General features: G+C 35.7%; 1 protein-coding gene across 5 annotated transcripts in view; it reads right to left on the reverse strand.

Annotated features, from left to right (window-relative positions):
- DACH2 (dachshund family transcription factor 2) overlaps positions 1-18,826 on the reverse strand; it is a 904,655-nt gene that overhangs the window by 117,068 nt on the left and 768,761 nt on the right. For all 5 annotated transcript variants that reach the window (XM_082715963.1, XM_082715964.1, XM_082715965.1 and 2 more), the window contains 2 exons: positions 12,271-12,406; positions 8,837-8,920 (listed from right to left, as the gene is read on the reverse strand). In XM_082715963.1, coding sequence (XP_082572089.1) covers positions 8,837-8,920; positions 12,271-12,406 — 220 coding nt within the window. The remainder of the gene's footprint in view (positions 1-8,836; positions 8,921-12,270; positions 12,407-18,826) is intronic.

Below are 18,826 nucleotides of genomic sequence, written 5' to 3' on the forward strand. Positions count from 1 at the left end.
GAAACCCTACACCCAGGAAAAGAAGAGAAATCATAAAGATCAGAGCAGAAATCAATGAAATAGAAAAAAAAAAAAACAATAGAAGAAATCAACAAAACTAGGAGCTGGTTCTTTGAAAGAATTAATAAAATTGATAAACCCCTGGCCAGACTTATCAAAAAGAAAAGAGAAAGGACCCAAATAAATAAAATCATGAATGAAAGAGGAGAGATTACAACTAACACCAAAGAAATACAAACTATTATAAGAACATCCTATGAGCAACTCTACGGCAATAAATTTGACAATCTGGAAGAAATGGATGCATTCCTAGAAACATATAAACTACCACAACTGAACCAGGAAGAAATAGAAAGCCTGAACAGACCCATAACCAGTAAGGAGTTTGAAACAGTCATTAAAAATCTCCAAACAAATGCCCAGGGACAGACGGCTTCCCAGGGGAATTCTACCAAACATTTAAAGAAGAACTAATTCCTATTCTCCTGAAACTGTTCCAAAAAATAGAAATGGAAGGAACACTTCCAAACTCATTTTATGAGGCCAGCATCACCTTGATCCCAAAACCAGACAAGGATCCCATCAAAAAAGAAAGCTATAGACCAATATCCTTGATGAACACAGATGCGAAAATACTCAACAAAATACTAGCCAATAGGATTCAACAGTACATTAAAAGGATTATTCACCACGACCAAGTGGGATTTATTCCAGGGCTGCAAGGTTGGTTCAACATCCGCAAATCAGTCAATGTGATACAACACATCAATAAAAGAAAGAACAAGAACCATATGATACTCTCAATAGATGCTGAAAAATCATTTTACAAAGTACAGCATCCTTTCCTGATCAAAACTCTTCAAAGTGTAGGGATAGAGGGCACATACCTCATTATCATCAAAGCCATCTATGAAAAACCCACTGCAAATATCATTCTTAATGGAAAAAAACTGAAAGCTTTTCCGCTAAGGTCAGGAACACCACAGGGATATCCATTATCACCACTGATATTCAACATAGTACTAGAGGTCCTAGCCTCAGCAATCAGACAACAAAAGGAAATTAAAGGCATCCAAATCTGCCAAGAAGAAGTCAAATTATCACTCTTCACAGATGATATGATACTATATGTGGAAAACCCAAAAGACTCCACTCCAAAACTGCTAGACATTTCTGCAAAGACATCTAGATGGCCAACAGACACATGAAAAAGTGCTCCATATCACTCGGCATCAGGGAAATACAAATCAAAACCACAATGAGATATCACCTCACACCAGTCAGAATGGCTAAAATTAACAAGTCAGGAAGTGACAGATGCTGGCGAGGATGCGGAGAAAGGGGAACCCTCTTAGACTGTTGGTGGGAATGCAAGCTGGTGCAACCACTCTGGAAAACAGCATGGAGGTTCCTCAAAATGTTGAAAATAGAACTGCCCTATGACCCAGCAATTGCACTACTGGGCATTTACCCTAAAGATACAAACGTAGTGATCCAAAGGGGCACATGCACCCGAATGTTTATAGCAGCAATGTCCACAATAGCCAAACTATGGAAAGAACCTAGATGTCCATCAACAGATGAATAGATCAAGAAGAAGTGGTATATATACACAATGGAATACTATGCAGCCATCAAAAGAAATGAAATCTTGCCATTTGCGATAACATGGATGGAACTAGAGTGTATCATGCTTAGCTAAATAAGTCAAGCGGAGAAAGACAACTATCATATGATCTCCCTGATATGAGGAAGTGGTGATGCAACATGGGGGCTTAAGTGGGTAGGAGAAGAATCAATGAAACAAGATGGGATTGGGAGGGAGTCAAACCATAAGTGACTCTCAATCTCACAAAATAAACTGAGGGTTGCTGGGGGGAGGGGGGTTGGGAGATGGGGGGTGGGGTTATGGTCATTGGGGAGGGTACGTGCTTTGGTGAGTGCTGTGAAGTGTGTAAACCTGGCGATTCACAGACCCGTACCCCTGGGGTATTTTTTTAAAAAAATAGAAAAAAAAGAAATTATTATCAACAGTTTTATGCAAATAAGTTAAGCAACCTAGACAAAATGGATGTATTCCTGGAAAAGTAATAACTTCCAAAACTGAATCAGGAAGAAATTGACAACCTGAATAGACCTATATCTAGTAACGGGACCGAAGCAGTGATCAAAAGCCTCCTAAAAAACAAGAGACCAAGTCCTGACGGATTCCTTGGAAAATTCTACCAAACATTAAAAGAAGAAATAATACTTATTCTCCTAAAGCTGTTTCAAAAAAATAGAAAGAGAAGGAAAACTTACAGAACTTTTTATGAATCCAACATTACCCTGATACCCTAACCAGGCAAGGATCTCACCAAAACTTCCAAAATTTCAGACCAATACCCCTGATGAATATTGAAGCCAAGATTCTCAACAACATCCTAGCTAATAGGATCCAAAAGTACACTAAAATGATTATCCACCATGACCAGGAAGAATTTATGCCTGGGATGCAAGGATGGTTCAACATTTGCAAATTAATCAACGTGATAGAGCAATTCAGTAAGAGAAGAGAGAAGAACCATATGGCCCTCTCAAAAGATGCAGAAAAACAAAAAAAAAATTTTGAGAAGATACAGCTTCAGTTTCTGATTAAAACCCTTCAAAGTATAGGGATAGAGGGAACATTCCTCAAATGCATAAAATCTTTCTATTAAAAAAAACCCACAGCAAATCTCATCTCAATGGGGAAAAGCTGACAGCCTTCCCCTTTGAGATCAGGAACACGACAAGGATATCCACTCTTGCCAATGCTGTTCAACATAGTACTAGAAGTCCTAGCAACAGCAATCATACAACAAAAATAAATAAAGGTATTCAAATTGGAAAAAGAAGAACTCAAACTATCTCTCTTTGCAGATGACATGATTCTTTATATGGAAAACCCAAAAGAGCCCACCCACAAACTATGAGAACTCATACAGCAATACAGTAATGTGGCAGGATACAAAATCAATCTACAGAAATCAGTTGCTTTCCTATACATTAACAATGAAAACACAGAAAGGGAAATTAGAGAATGGATTCCATTTACTATAGCACCAAGATGTAAGATACCTGGGAATAAACCTAACCAAAGAGGTAAAGGTTCTGTACTTGAGGATCTGTACAGAACACTCATGAAAGAAACTGAAGGTACAAAAAGATGGAAGAGCATTCCATGCTCATGAATTGGAAGAATAAACATTGTTAAATTGTCTATACTGTCTAGAGCAATCTACACTTTCAATGCCATCCTGATAAAAATTCTACTGGCATTTTTCAAACAATCCTAAAATTTGAGTGGAATCAGAAGAGACCCTGAATTGCTAAAGAAATGTTGAAAAAGAAAAACAAAGCTAGGTGTATCCTGTTGCTTGATTTCATGCTTTACTACAAAGCTGTGACCACCAAGACAGCATGGTACTGGCACAAAAACAGACAAATAGGCCAGTGGAACTGAGTAGAGAGCCCAGATATGGACCCTCAACTCTATGGTCAAATAATCTTCCACAAAGAATGAAAAAATATAAAACGGAAAAAAGATAGTCTCTTCAATAAATGGTGCTGGGAAAATGGGACAGCTATGTCCCATTTTCTTTTTTTTTTTTAAAGATTTTATTTATTTATTTGACAGAGAGATTACAAGTAGGCAGAGAGGCAGGCAGAGAGAGAGAAGAGGAAGCAGGCTTCCTGCTGAGCAGAGAGCCCGATGCGGGACTCGATCCCAGGACCCTTAGATCATGACCTGAGCCAAGGCAGCAGCTTAACCCACTGAGCCACCCAGGCGCCCTATGTCCCATTTTCTTACACCATACACAAAGATAAACCCAAAATGGATAAATGACCTCAACATGAGGCACAGTTCTATCAAAATCCTAGAGGAGAATATAGGCAGTAACCTCTTCAACATTGGCCACAGCAACTTTTTCCAAGACATGTCCCCAAAGGCAAGGGAAACAAAAGCTAAAATGAACTTTTCAGGCTTTGTCATGATGAAAAGCTTCTGTACAGCAAAGGAAACAGTCAACAAAACAAAGAGGCAACCCATGGAATGGGAGAAAATATTCGCAAATGACAGTACAGACAAAGGGCTGATATCCAAGATCTATAAAGAACTCCTCAAACTCAACACACACAAAACAGATATTTACGTCAAAAAATGGGCAAAAGACATGAACAGACACTTCTCCCTGATGGCTAATTTTTAAATCTCCCACATTGAGAGGGGCACCTGGGTAGCTCAGTGGGTTAAAGTCCTTGCCTTCTGTTCAGGTCATAATCCCAGGGTCCTGAAATCGAGCCCCACATCGGGCTCTCTGCTCGACAGGGAGCCTTCTTCCCTTCCTCTCTCTGCCTGCCTCTCTGCCTACTTGTGATCTCTGTCTGTCAAATAAATAAAATCTTAAACGTGCGCGCGCACACACACACACACACCCACGAGTGCATGGATATTGAGATACCCCCTTACACCAGTTAGAATGTTCAAAAGCAAGAAAACAGTAAACAACAACTATTGGAGAGGATGTAGAGAAAAGGGAACCCTCTTTCACTGTTGGTAGGAATGCAAGTTGGTGCAGCCACTTTGGAAAACTGTGTGGAGACTCCTTAAGAAATTAAAAATAGAGCTTTCGTATGACCCTGCAATTGCTCATCTGGGTATTTACCCCAAATATACAGATGTAGTGAAAAGAAGGGTCATCTGTACCCCAATGTTCATAGTAGCAATGGCCACAATCGCCAAACTGTGTAAAGAGCCAAGACGCCCTTCAACAGATGAATGGATAAAGAAGAAGTTGTCCATATATATAATGAAATATTATGATTCCATCAGAAAGGATGAATACCCAACTTTTGTAGCAACATGGACAGGACTGGAGGAGATTATGCTGAGAGAAATAAGTCAAGCAGAGAGAGTCAATTATCATATGGTTTCAATTATTTGTGGAGCATAAGGAATAACACAGATGACATTGGGGGTTGGAGAGAAGTGAGTTGGGGGAAATCAGAGGGGGAGATGAACAATGAGAGACTGGGGACTCTGAGAAACAAACTGAGGGTTTTGGAAGTGAGGAGGGTGAAGGGTTGGGTGAGCTTGGTGATGGGTATTAAGGAGGGCACATATTGCATGGAGCACTGGGTATGGTACCACTGGGTATGGTACATAAGCAATGAACTTTGGAACACACACACAAAAACAAAATAAATAAATAAATAACAACTAAAAAAAAAGAAATAGAAAGAACAAATCATTTGATTGAATAGAGAACATTTAAATTATTGGTGTCAACATATAGCCCAAATTCTGCTCTAAACTGAAATTAGTCCATTTGTATAAAAAACAAACATGATAATACTTTAATTTTAGATGAGATATACTTTAGATTCTTACAATCAAAGGAAGTTAAAATTATTGCTTTTCATCTGTATCCTGTGGACTGATTTATACTGTAATGGTTTAGTGGACTCAAGTCTTGGGCTAGTTGTTAAATTTATTTTTTCACTGTTCCTGTAGAATTCCAGACTTGATCATCAATGCTTCTTATACATGTAAAGTTACCAATAAACAAATTCAAGTACACATGCAAATACAAGTACAAAATTCAAAATATCGGTAGCCTCTATTCATGCTAGTGTCTTGAGAGACCACTGGCTGGCATGTGAAGATGATCTTGCTCTATGCCTTTGCTTCCACATGGTTTAAACTACAGTGAATAGTCACAACTGCTCTACTCTAAGGAATTCCAGAACTGGGGTGCCTGTGTGACACATTTGGTTAAGCATCTGCCTTTGGCTGAGGTTATGATCCCAGGGTCCTGGGATCAAGCCCTGTGTGAGGCTCACCACTCAGTGGGGAGTCTGCTTCTCTCTCTGCCTGCTGCTCCCTCTGCTTATTCTTTCTCTTTGAAAAATTAAATTGCATGTGTTACATGGTTTTTAACAATCAGTTCTGGAATTCTTTTTTTCCCCTAATATTTTATTTATTTGTCAATTTGTTTGACAAGGTCTGTGGAAAAATAAAATCAAAGGTTTCTCTTAACTGATCTGTTTAGTCAAAATACTTGAGTCAAAACTAAAATACCAATTCAGTAAGTCACTTTGTACAGAGTCTAAATGGAAATCACTGTCAGGAAATCCCAGACTATAGAGAGGTGGAAATGTCTGCATATGAAAATTCAAGGAGAAATGTAAATTATCGAGGCATGTATTGTTCTATCACCCAGTATTACTTGAAAGGTAATTCTTCATTTTTCTAAAGTTTCCACATAATAGCAAAGGTGGAATTTTATAATTTCCAGAGCTATAAATCATTTAAGAAATAATGATGCTATTACTCAAAACAGATGTGAAAACATAGGTTTGCCACAAGTGTACTAACTGCTTACTTGTCATATTTGATGATGTTGAGACTTTAACTTTACTTCCTTTTAATAACTCAGATTTATTGAAGAAAATATATTTTATCTTAATATCACATATATAACTGGTAGGATTTGACATCAAATGTCACATTTAAAGGAAAGTTTTCCACTATAACCTAGGTACAGTTTAATATGCCACTCCTATCAATAACCTCATCAGAATGTGTGACTAATCTATTTGATTGAAATGAGTAAAACTGTCATTCCCAAAGCAAGAGATTCAGAAATATCAGTACATACTATTGTGTATTTTATGAAAAACAGTTATTGTACATTTATACTAGCATTCCAGCTATTTTTTTTAAAGATTTTATTTATTTATTTATTTTTCTTGCATTTTTTCTTATCTATACTTTTTTTTTAGACATATAATATATTTTTATCCCCAGGGGTACAGGTCTGTGTATCGCCAGGATTACATACTTCACAGCACTCACCATAGCACATACCCTCCCCAATGTCCATAACCCCCCCTCTCCCAACCCCCCTCCTCCCAGCAACCCTCAGTTTGTTTTGTGAGATTAAGAGTCACTTATGGTTTGTCTCCCTCCCAATCCCATCTTGTTTCATTTATTCTTCTCTTACCCCCTTAACACTCCCATGTCGCATCTCCACTTCCTCATATCAGGGAGATCATATGATAATTGTCTTTCTCCGATTGACTTATTTTGCTAAGCATGATACCCTCTAGTTCCATCTACGTTGTCTCAAATGGCAAGATTTCATTTCCTTTGATGGCTGCATAGTATTCCATTGTGTATATATATATCACTTCTTTATCCATTCATCTGTTGACAGAACTCATGGCTTTCTCCCCATGATTCTTTAGAAATATTTTATTTATTTATTTGACAGAGATTGCAAGTAAGCAGAGAGGCAGGCAGAGAGAGGGGGGGAGTAGCAGGCTCCCTGCTGAGCAGAGATCCGGATGCAGGGCTTGATCCCAGGACCGAGGTCATGACCTGAGCCGAAGGCAGAGGCTTAACCCACTGAGCCACCCAGATGCCCCAACAAGCTTATTTTTCATAAGACACAGTACTGTGTACTTGAGCACTGCAACACACAGGCCAGCCCTAAATGCCATTTTGACTTATGGGTTTTGCAGTTCTGATAGAATCACATATATCATGTGCAGCTGGAAATTTTCCTAGAAAAGTTGTTTTACTACCACACTGTCCTTCAAATAGTCATGACTTCATGATAAAGAGGTCTCAGGAACAAATTGTTGCTGGGTTGAAATTTCAGCTTTAACTAGAATACCATTACCTGTATAAGAGCTTGGGTATTTTAATATATTAAAACTGGCTTCTTCTATTCTAGCAAGTGTTCTTAAATCAATCGTTTACATCTTGGAGCCCCAGAGGGTATAGCCTTTTAGCGTTTGGGTAAGAAATGACTAAACATGTGGCAAGGAAACCAACCATAGATCAATGAAATTAAAATCATACATTATTCCAAATTCTAATTAAAATGCTCATCTATGTAATTAGGGAGAAGTTCAGTCTACAGAAGAAAGAAAAAATCTCTCCATTAACTCTTCGGGTCATGAAGTCATTTTTTCTATATATTGTGACTAGTAGAAATAGAAAAATATACCCTATGCTGAAGTACAAACAGGCCATTTGGTGATCTGATAAATTTCATGTTAGCTTATGCTTTTTAGCTTAGAGTTACTGTTTAATTCACAATGACAGACATAATGTATAGCCTATAACATATGCCAGTATGTTTTCTTTTTTTCTTATCCTTTAGCTTTTTAAACAAAATTATACTCAGTTTTTATATCAAGATAGCATGACTTTGAAATTCTTACTCTCCCTACCTTCTTTAAAATGATATTCTAAGAGAAAACTGAACACTGTGCAGAAATGATACATGTACCTCAGTGGATCAAAAGCTAGATTGGTATCATATCTATCAACACTCAGGTGAATACTTGGTTGGAGTAACTTGCTAGGCTTTCCTTTGAAATGTCCAGATAAGCATATATTTTAAAAATCTCTTTTGATTGTTGGGGGAACATCTTTTCTCCATGACAGCAACATGTTTTTTTCACATATAACTATCAAATGGTGAGTCACTTAAACTTAGTTAACAAAGTGCATACATAATAACTTAAGAGTCAGATGTTTCTGATCAGGCATTATAAAAGGCCTTAAAGTGTAGTTTCCAATCACAAGCAAAGAAAAACTTCAGGCTGATATATAATTTATTAATATTAAATAAACAAGCTGCAGGCAAACACATTTTTTTTTACTACTAAAAGAATTTATCTGAAGCCAGTATAAATATATTCTGTTTAGAATACGTAGATGTAATATACAGCACTGGAATATTAATTCAGTTGCTATCTAATATTGATATGTCCATCAAATAAGCAAAAATCATATTACCTTTATCATCCCTTTGGAGTTTTTTGATTGTTGGTCCATTATTCTGATCAACAATAAGTTCCTCTCTATTGTTGGGCATCATAGCTATAAATGAAACACAAAACTGAGTAACTTCCTTGCAAAATACCCAAAGGAAAGGTAGAAAATATTATATAAATAGATCTCTTACTCCAATAACAACTAACATGAATTGTATACATCCCCATTTCTGAAACAGTGGAATCATTTATGTTGATTTGATGATTATGTAATTTAAAAACCAAGAAGCTGCTCAATCATGTGAGTTTTTATTTTTTAAAATATTTTATTTATTTATTTGCTAGAGAGAGAGAGAGAGCATGAGTAGACAGAGAGGCAGGCAGAGGGAGAGAGAGAAGCAGACTCTGCTGAGCAGAGAGCTTGATGCAGGTCATCATCCCAGGACCCAGAGATCATGACCCGAGCTAAAAGCAGATGCTTAACAGACTGAGTCGCCCAGGTGTCCCAGTCATGTGAATTTTTAAAGTGGAATTAATATACAGTGCATATGTAATTGCCCACATATTTTCTTTAAATCATTTTAAATATTTGCTTTTCTAAAACTCATATGCAAATTAGCTATTTACCTGCATAATTATAATCTAGTTCCCAAAATGTTTCTAGAAAGAATTTGTCTCTTAATTTAATGAGTTAAAATAATTACAGATTTAACTCATTTTATATAATTTTTTTATAAAGACATAGAGCAAAATTAATAGGTAAAGGATAACTTTCTGGTAATTAATTATATAAAGGCTTTTTCAGAAAACATTTATATTGAAAGAGGAAAAACATGCCAATTTTCATAGTTTATCATTTAATTCTCTTTTGTTATATTTTATTAAAATATTTTGTTGCTAGGCTCACTTGGTTAAGCATCTGCCTTTGGCTCCGGTCTTGATCCCAGGGTCCTGGGATAGAACCCCATGTCAGTCTCCCTACTCAGTGGGGAGCTTTCTTCTCCCTCTCCTCCATGCTTGTCTCTCATCCTCAAATAAATACATAAAATCTTAAAATAATTGTATTGCTCTATAAATATAATATGGCCATTTTAACCCACAAATCCTCAAACTTTTTTTTTCATTTATAGACAATTTCACTATTATGCTCAAGACACCTGCGAATGTGCATAGACAGCCTAGTTACTGCCTGTGGAATTAGAAATATTTTATGTGGTTAATATATTTTTTAGGATATTACATTGCTTTAGAAGTATTTGACTTTACTTCTAAGGGTAAGAAACCATTCTCTTTCAGTATATCTATCATATAGCATATTTCCTTATGTGTTCTGCTCTTAGCCAGCCCCTAATAAATAATTCTCTCTCTCATTTCTCTCCCTGACCCCTCATCAATATAAAGATTATCCTGACATAATAATGAGTGTTTTTGTTTCTTAATTCATTAGTGGTCATCTGGCTATATCTGCTTCACAGACTCCCTTAAATCAGTTGCACACAGTTTTGTTACAACCAGGTAATCTGTGTCCAAAAGCTGTAATAAAGTAAAGCTAGAAAACCATCACCTCTTCCAGGAATTAAACGTACTCCCTTAGAGCCACTAGCCTCAAGTTCTAGCTCAGTGGTTCTTAACTCTGGCTGCAGGTTAGAATCTCGTGAGGAGACACTGAAAATCAAAACAAAACAGGCTCTATTCCAGACTAGGTAAATCAGACTCTGAGCATGTAACCTGGGCATCCAAATTTGTAAATGCTCCATAAGTGATTATACTGAGAAGCCAGATTTGAGACTCTTTGGTCTTACTATGAGCCACAAACAATATATAATATTCACAGGCTAAATAAAACCTGGATAAAATTCTAAAAGGTAGAAATAAACTTCACCCTTCCCCAGCACAAATTCAGAAACTAACACCTCTGCAAATCCCTCAAATTCCTCTCCTACCCACAAACAAACAAACAAACAAACAAATAAAAAACATAATTTTGGAATGGCTTAAAGCAATTGCTGTTATGAACTATAAAACCTTAGATTTCATATAAAGAATGTCTTTACAGAGTAAGACTAAAACAGGAAGGGAAATCATTTTTCCTGGATTCCTGGGTGGCTCAGTTGGTTAAGCAAATGCCTTCACCTCAGGTCATGATCCCAGAGTCCCAGGATCAAGTCCCACACTGGGCTCTCAGCTCCATGGGGAGTCTCCTTCTTCCTCTGATCTTTTCCCCTCTCATGCTCTCTTTCACTTTCTCTCTCTCATATAAACAAACTGAATCTTAAAAAAAAAGAAATATTTTTTCCTAAAGGAAATAGATATTTAGGAAATTGGATTGTATAGATACAAAAGATTAATAAATATTTTACCTGTCTCATTTGGTTCATAATTATTATATACAAAATGAGAATTGTTATAACTGAATGCACTCGATAATACCTGTTTACCTAAGGAAAATCAGACATCAAGGGATGATAAACAATCAAGGTAAATCTACAAAGAAAAAAATAGTGGTCATCCTTCACACTTCCTGAGTACTTTAAACTTCCCAAGAGTTTTTCCACTAATTATTTCATTTGAACTCACAAAAATCCAGTGCATTAGGCATGGCAGTAATTATTTCCATTTATAAAATAAAGAAACTCATGATGATTAAGTGACATACCCATGGTCTCATAGCTACTCAGTTCCAGAACTATGGCTAGATTCAAGTCTCCAACATACTACATCACTGACAATACTGTTTTAGTATTTCTGGGATAGTGTCTATGGTGTAAGACTTCCAAGATATTTTTTTTTTAAAAGGAAAAACATGTTAAATATTTTTGAGATTGTGGCAAATTGTATCTTTTTTTTTAAGATTTTTTTAAAATTTATTTGACAGAGAGCTATCACAAGTAGGCAGAGAGACAGGCAGAGAGAGAAGGAGAAGCAGGCTCCCTGCTGAGCAGAGAGCCTGATGCAGGGCTCGATCTCAGGACCCTGAGATCATCACCTGAGCCAAAGGCAGAGGCTTAACCCACTGAGCCACACAGGTGCCCCAGAAAATTGTGTCTTGATTTACTTTTCCATCACTCTTAAATGATCAACTGTGTAAAAGATATTTTAATTTTCATTACTCAAAGATCCTGTGTATATAGCATATGTATTATATCACATGAACTCTTAAATACCAATATGTTGAACTAACATATACTCTTCAAAGATCCCATCATATTGTTCTCTTCATTCACTGTGACACAGTGAATGAAGACCCTTCCAGAGAAGAAACTTCTAACACTTCAAGTTTCATTTGCTGTTCATATTGCTTCAGCAATAATAATAATAAAAAAAAGACCACTTTAAAAAGTCATTTTTATTAAGGAGGCATCAACTCCTCCACGTTCTTTCTCCCACTTCCATTGACTAATGAAGAAATTCCCAAAAGAATATCTTTTAATTTCTTGTTTTAGATGAGATACTTACCCATTCTCTCTGAATGGTGATCCATGTGAGAGGGAGAGCTGGACACACTGCTGCTGGGGTGGGAGGAAATCTGACTTTCAGGATTATGATTCTCTTCCAGAGAGGGGGCAGGAGAAAGACTCTCTGGGATCCGTTCCTGACACAAAAGTAAACACAATAGGGAATTTCATCTGTTCACCAAGTTTTTCAGGTTGGTTGAGTCCATAACATTTGAAATTTTGACCTTTCACTTATCCCAAAAGCATGTATGCTCATGATACTTGGTCTTAAACTTGTATCTTCAGACAAATGCACATTTTTTTGTTCTTATAAAATTAATGAGATATTATGAAGGCCAATAAGAGAACGTGAAAGGGCTCAGTACCATACTGGATATACGTAAGAGGTTCAAGAAAGTTTAGTTTCCATTTCCTTTCCTAGAAAATTCATAAAGAATTATGAATATAGGTGTGCAATGAAGATTATTGTTATTGTAAACTCTTATATTTATATAAAGTATATGCCAAAGCCTGGAGAGTGATCTTACTCTCTAAGAAGATCTTCCAAAAGTAAACATTTGAGAACTTAGGAATAAAACTCACAAATAGTGCCATCTGGTACATATTGAGTGTTTTGGCACAAATAAAAATTATAGAAACAATACACATGAACTCTATCAGACTTTAGGAATTTACGCTGAATTCTGCCAGCAAAATGCTTTGGTAGTACCAGGACACAATGATAGGTTTCCCAAATTAACACTAAAACCTGTATATATCAATTGCTTAGTATCATTTAGATTTTTATAATTTTAAATATGAATTAGAATAAAAATAAAATATATTTCACATATATCTACAGTAACTGTGACAGTTCTCAAGACTTTCATGATTATAAATATTGTTATAAAGCTTTGAAATTATTCATTATGTTGATATATCACAATCATTCAACCAATTTGATCACTAGAAAAACCAAATTGCTGTGTTTATGCCTATATGCAATAAATGTGAGAGGGTAATAGACATGCTGGGACAGATAATGTTTAACCTATAAAATATTTAATTCATCCGTAATAATTTCTTAAATATTCTAATTATATGTAATTACAACATCTGTATTCTAATTATCATAACACTAAGAATTAGTTTGTCAAATATGTGCTTGTACATTTTCACATTGATTTTGCATGAAAGGCCTAAATTTTATTAATTCCACGAAGAAAACTGTTGTTTATTTAAATACAGAAGTTGTAGCACAAGAGTTAAGGCTTATTATTTCACTAGTAGAAGTTAACATTTTGCAGTGTCTACAATTGTATCAGGTGGAATAGTAATAGGCAAAATAGTGGCCCCCAAAATATCCACTCCACATCCTAATGACTGAGACCTGTGAATATGTTACATCACATGTAAATATGTTATATGACATCATAAATGGATTTTGCAGATTTGCGTGAGACCTCTGAGATAGATAAATTACACTTAGAGGGATGCCTGGATGGTTCCGTCAGTTAAGACACTGTCTTCGGCTCAAGTCATGATCCCAGGGTCCTGGGATCGAGTCCTGCATTGGGGGGGGGGGTCCTTGCTCAGCAGGGAGCCTGCTTCTCTCTCTGCCTCTGCTTACCACTCTGCCTGCTTATGCTCTCTGTCTCTCTCTCTCTCTGATAATAAATAAATAAAGTCTTTTTAAAAAATTACACTTAGATGTCCATCAACAGATGAATGGATCAAGAAGATGTGGTATATATACACAATGAAATACTATGCAGCCATCAAAAGAAATTAAATCTTGCCATTTGCAACAACATGGATGGAACTAGATCGTATCATGCTTAGTGAAATAAGTCAAGCAGAGAAAGTCAACTATCATATGATCTCCCTGATATGAGGAAGTGGTGATGTAACATGGGGGCTTAAGTGGGTAGGAGAAGAATCAATGAAACAAGATGGGATTGGGAGGGAGACAAACCATAAGTGACTCTTAACCTCACAAAAGAAACTGAGGGTTGCTGGGGGGAGGGGGTTTGGGAGAAGGGGGTGGGATTATGGACATTGGGGAGGGTATGTGCTTTGGTGAGTGCTGTGAAGTGTGTAAACCTGGTGATTCACAGACCTGTACCTCTGGGGATAAAAATATATGTTTATAGAAAATAAAAAATTTTAAAAAATTACACTTAGAGGCAGAAAGGGGAAGTCAGTGGGAAATGTTACAGAATAATAATCAGAGAGATACATTTATGCCTTTGAAGATGGATGAAGGGAACTATGAGCCAAGAAACAAGAAGCCAAGATGGCTTCTACAAGGTGAAAAAGCAAGGAAATAGATTCATCCCTGGAAGCTACAGAAAGAAATGCAGTCCTTCCAACACCTTGATTTTAGCTCCATGATACCTATGTTAGACATCCAACTTACAAAACTGTAAGAAAATAAATTTGCATTTTTTTAAACCACTGAACTTGTCATATTTTGTTATAGCAGCAATAAAACACTAATACAATTATCAATGTAGTTTTATATTATTATTTAGCATATAACTAACATCTGATCATTTTAAAAAATGACTTTTAGTATATTAGCTGCAGTATTATATCCTTGGTAAATACTGATGATTATAATAAATTTATGTTATATTTAAAGGCTCTATAACTGTTGTCATAGCTCAGGAAAAAAAAAGTCTTAAAACAGAGAAATATACATTCCATTTATATTTACTACACAGATAAATATTGAATTGCAAAAACAATGAATACTGTTACACTGAAAAGAAATTAAAAAAACACATTGAGATAACACCTTACACAAGTTAAAGTGGCCAAAATTAACAAGACAGGAAACAACATGTGTTGGAGGGGATGTGGAGAAAGGGGAACCCTTTTCCACTGTAATGGTGGGAATGCAAGTTGGTGCAGCCTCTTTGGAGAACAGTGTGGAGATTCCTCAAGAAATTAAAAATAGAACTTCCCTATGACCCTGCAATTGCACTCCTGGGTATTTACCCCAAAGATACAGATGTAGTGAAAAGAAGGGCCATCTGTACCCCAATGTTTATAGCAGCAATGGCCACGGTCGCCAAACTGTGGAAAGAACCAAGATGCCCTTCAACGGATGAATGGATAAAGAAGATGTGGTCCATATACACTATGGAGTATTATGCCTTAATCAGAAAGGATGAATACCCAACTTTTGTAGCAACATGGAGGGGACTGGAAGAGATTATGCTGAGTGAAGTAAGTCAAGCAGAGAGAGTCCATTATCATATGGTTTCACTTATTTGTGGAGCATAAGAAATAGCCCAGAGGACATGGGGAGACAGAGAGAAGAGAGTTGGGGGAAATTAGAGGGGGAGATGAACCATGAGAGACTATGGTCTCTGAAAAATAATCTGAGAGTTTTGAAGGGGCAGGAGTTGGGAAGTTGGGTGAGCCTGGTGTTGGGTATTATGGAGGGCACGTATTACATGGAGCACTGGGTATGGTGCATAAACAATGAATCTTGGAACAATGAAAAAAAAAAATAAAACAAAAATAAAAAAAAATAATTGTAACACTACATATACAGCACAAAATAAAAGGAAACATATAAGCAAAGCAGAAGAAAAGAATCAAGTTTTTACTTTGTAAAAATGACACTTGTATCCTGCAGTGATGGTCTGGGGATAGACAACAAGTTATATACAGCCCTTATACCACATTCTTTTACTTTATGAGAAGACTAGTAGCTCATTAGTTGTGAAAATCAACCTAAACTGTCATGATTTAAAACACATTCTTTTTAGTATATGTACACAAACACACCCCAATGAAAGGATTTTCATATATACGGTCAAAATTCATTTTTTGACTTTCACTGTTGTATAGCCTCAATGATTCTATGCCAAAATGTGTATATAAAGTGTAGAACATTCCATATTTGTCTTTGAATTGTAACATTGAAAATTTGTTGAAAAAATATATAATTCAATGAACTACATTTAAATTTCATGGACACCTGATTGGATGGACAGGGACAAAGTACAGCAGTTAACAGGCAAAAATAGAACAGAACAAACAAAATCACTGTATGGTGGCAAACAGGAATCATACACACATGAGAATTCAACTGACAGTGATATTTGTTCTTGTCCACTCTGCTCTGCCTAATAAAAAATGAAAGTTCATTTTGAATTAAAAAAAAATTAAAAGAACATCTACACAAATAGAAATGTTATGAAAATGAGAAAAAATACAATACTGTAAAGGAAGATCTCCCAAATGCTTAAAATTAGTAAATGATCAAATACTATGGACTCAAATAACTTACTCTTAAACTCCTTCTTTGACATTTTCAACACCATATTTGGTGAAACAATAAACTAACTTTGAAAACAGGATTTAGAGTGACAGTAATATTTTGCATAAAGTAATATCTCTGCTTTAAGGTTTTGTAGCCTGCACTTTCCAAATTCAGTTATTGTTTTCCTAAGGTGTCACAGAAATCAGACTTTTTTCACCATGTAAACTGTATAAGTTTAGTGCCTTATATTGATTAAGAGTTAGGTGGCTGTAATATATGTGTGTATACACACACACACACACACACACACATAATCTGTGTAGAGCTAGGAATGTTTAATTTCTCTTAAAATAATTAATAGTTCTATGAACAATTTATTCTATGAAAAATTTATTCTTTGCAAGTAGACAGATCCATTTTCATCCCTGTAATCAGTATGCATCTATTTAGCTACTTAACTGCAATGAGCTTTGGTTCATTAGGTGGTTACTGTTGTGTCTCAGCCTAGTTAAAATTTCACAGCAAGTTAATCTGCTTTATTATAAACAAGAACACAAGTAATAATGTCCTCATCATTTGCCAAATACAGTGTTAACAGTATTTGCAACAAATCAATAAGGGCATTTAAAAAGGAAAATTACAACTCTAAAACCCCAATCGTTTTTAGTCATTGATGATTTAATTTTATTTGGCATTTATGACTTTTACAACTCTGTTACACTTCATGTAATTCATTTGGGCCCATTGACAGCAGCTGTAGCTCTTCTGAAACACTATAGGTCTTCTCCAGATTCAAAGTAGCAAAGGAGAGACATTTCCAAAATTGATATATACTTAGCCAATCAAATCCCCATTTCCCTTACAATTAGTAAAATTACCTGTAATAATAACTCAGATTGTAGCATATATTCATAGTTCAAGGCTTACGCTTAAAAAGAAAGAAACATTATGGAAAATCTTAATAATTAGTACATACTATCCCCTCTTTTATCATACTTTGCCCCTTTTGGGAAGTATATATCACAAATGGATAAAGGAGACATTCGTCATATTAAATCATTTGAAAATACATTTGAACCTTAATAAAGAATAGGGTCAATGCTTAGAAGATTCAGTTTTATACAAAGTTTAATACAGTCAGTTTGGTTTAAGATTTAGTTTATTGACAGTAAAGTATCAACTCTGCCCATTTTCATGCAGATCCTTTATTTCATCTGAGTATATTTCTTTGCATCCTTGGAAATATGGCCACATACATGGAATGTATGAAGTACTAATAAATATGTATTAAACATGTCTTTATATGTATGTGTACATATGTGTAGTTGCCTTTTACTAACAACTGTATCAATCAATGCTAAATTGTCACTTCTGACATTGTATTATGTTGTTATTAAGTACTCAGTGTGATCGTGTATTATATAATTTGGTTTTTTTTCTATTTAATTGGAATTCAACTCTCACTGTAATTATGCTTCCAAATGCTATTCTATTAATGAGTTCCTAAAGGATTTAATGGCATTTCTCTACCGAGGAGTGGCTTTTGGAAGTTTGTCTGAGTGCTAGATATTTTACTCATGCATTTGTCTTGATATTTCAAATTTAATTGATGTGCTCTTTCCATACTGTCACCAGAGTTCTTCAGAAACAGAACAGATTGTAACTTGACAGACTTTAATAATAAAATCAGGGACAGGGAAACATTGTTATGAGGAATTCCTGTGGAATTCTTGAGGAATAATTTGATACCATTCCTGAGGAATAATTTGATACCCAAATTTGGTATCTCTGAATAATAATGGATACATGACAACATATGCATCTTTACAAATCAAAGAATTAGTCTGTGGGGGCTCCTGGGTGGCTCAGCCAGTTAAATGGCTGATGCTTGGTTTTGGCTCAGGTCATGATATCGAGGTCCTGAGATCAAGTCCCACATTAGGCTTTATGCTAAGAGGGGAAATCTCTTGATTCTCTCTCCCTTTCCCCTTGTCCCTCCTCTTGCTCATTTTCTCTCTCTCTCTCTCTTTCTTTCTCTCTCTCAAATACATAAATAAATATTTGTGATAAGAAAAGAATTAGTCTGCTTTCCTTAATCACCAATTTACAATTTTATTAAAGTTAACATAAATGAATATGGCAGGGTTTTCATGAATTAAAAAAACATAGGCAGATTGTGGGTGCACCTGGAACATGTAACCATGAAATAGTCCAAAATTATAGACTCAATCTACATGTGACCTATGTTATATTAGGGCAAAGGATCCTTTCACATCTTCAGTGAGATCAGCTTGTTCTG

This window comes from Mustela nivalis (assembly GCF_964662115.1).
Source record: "Mustela nivalis genome assembly, chromosome: X".
Classification (NCBI taxonomy): Eukaryota; Metazoa; Chordata; class Mammalia; order Carnivora; family Mustelidae; genus Mustela; species Mustela nivalis.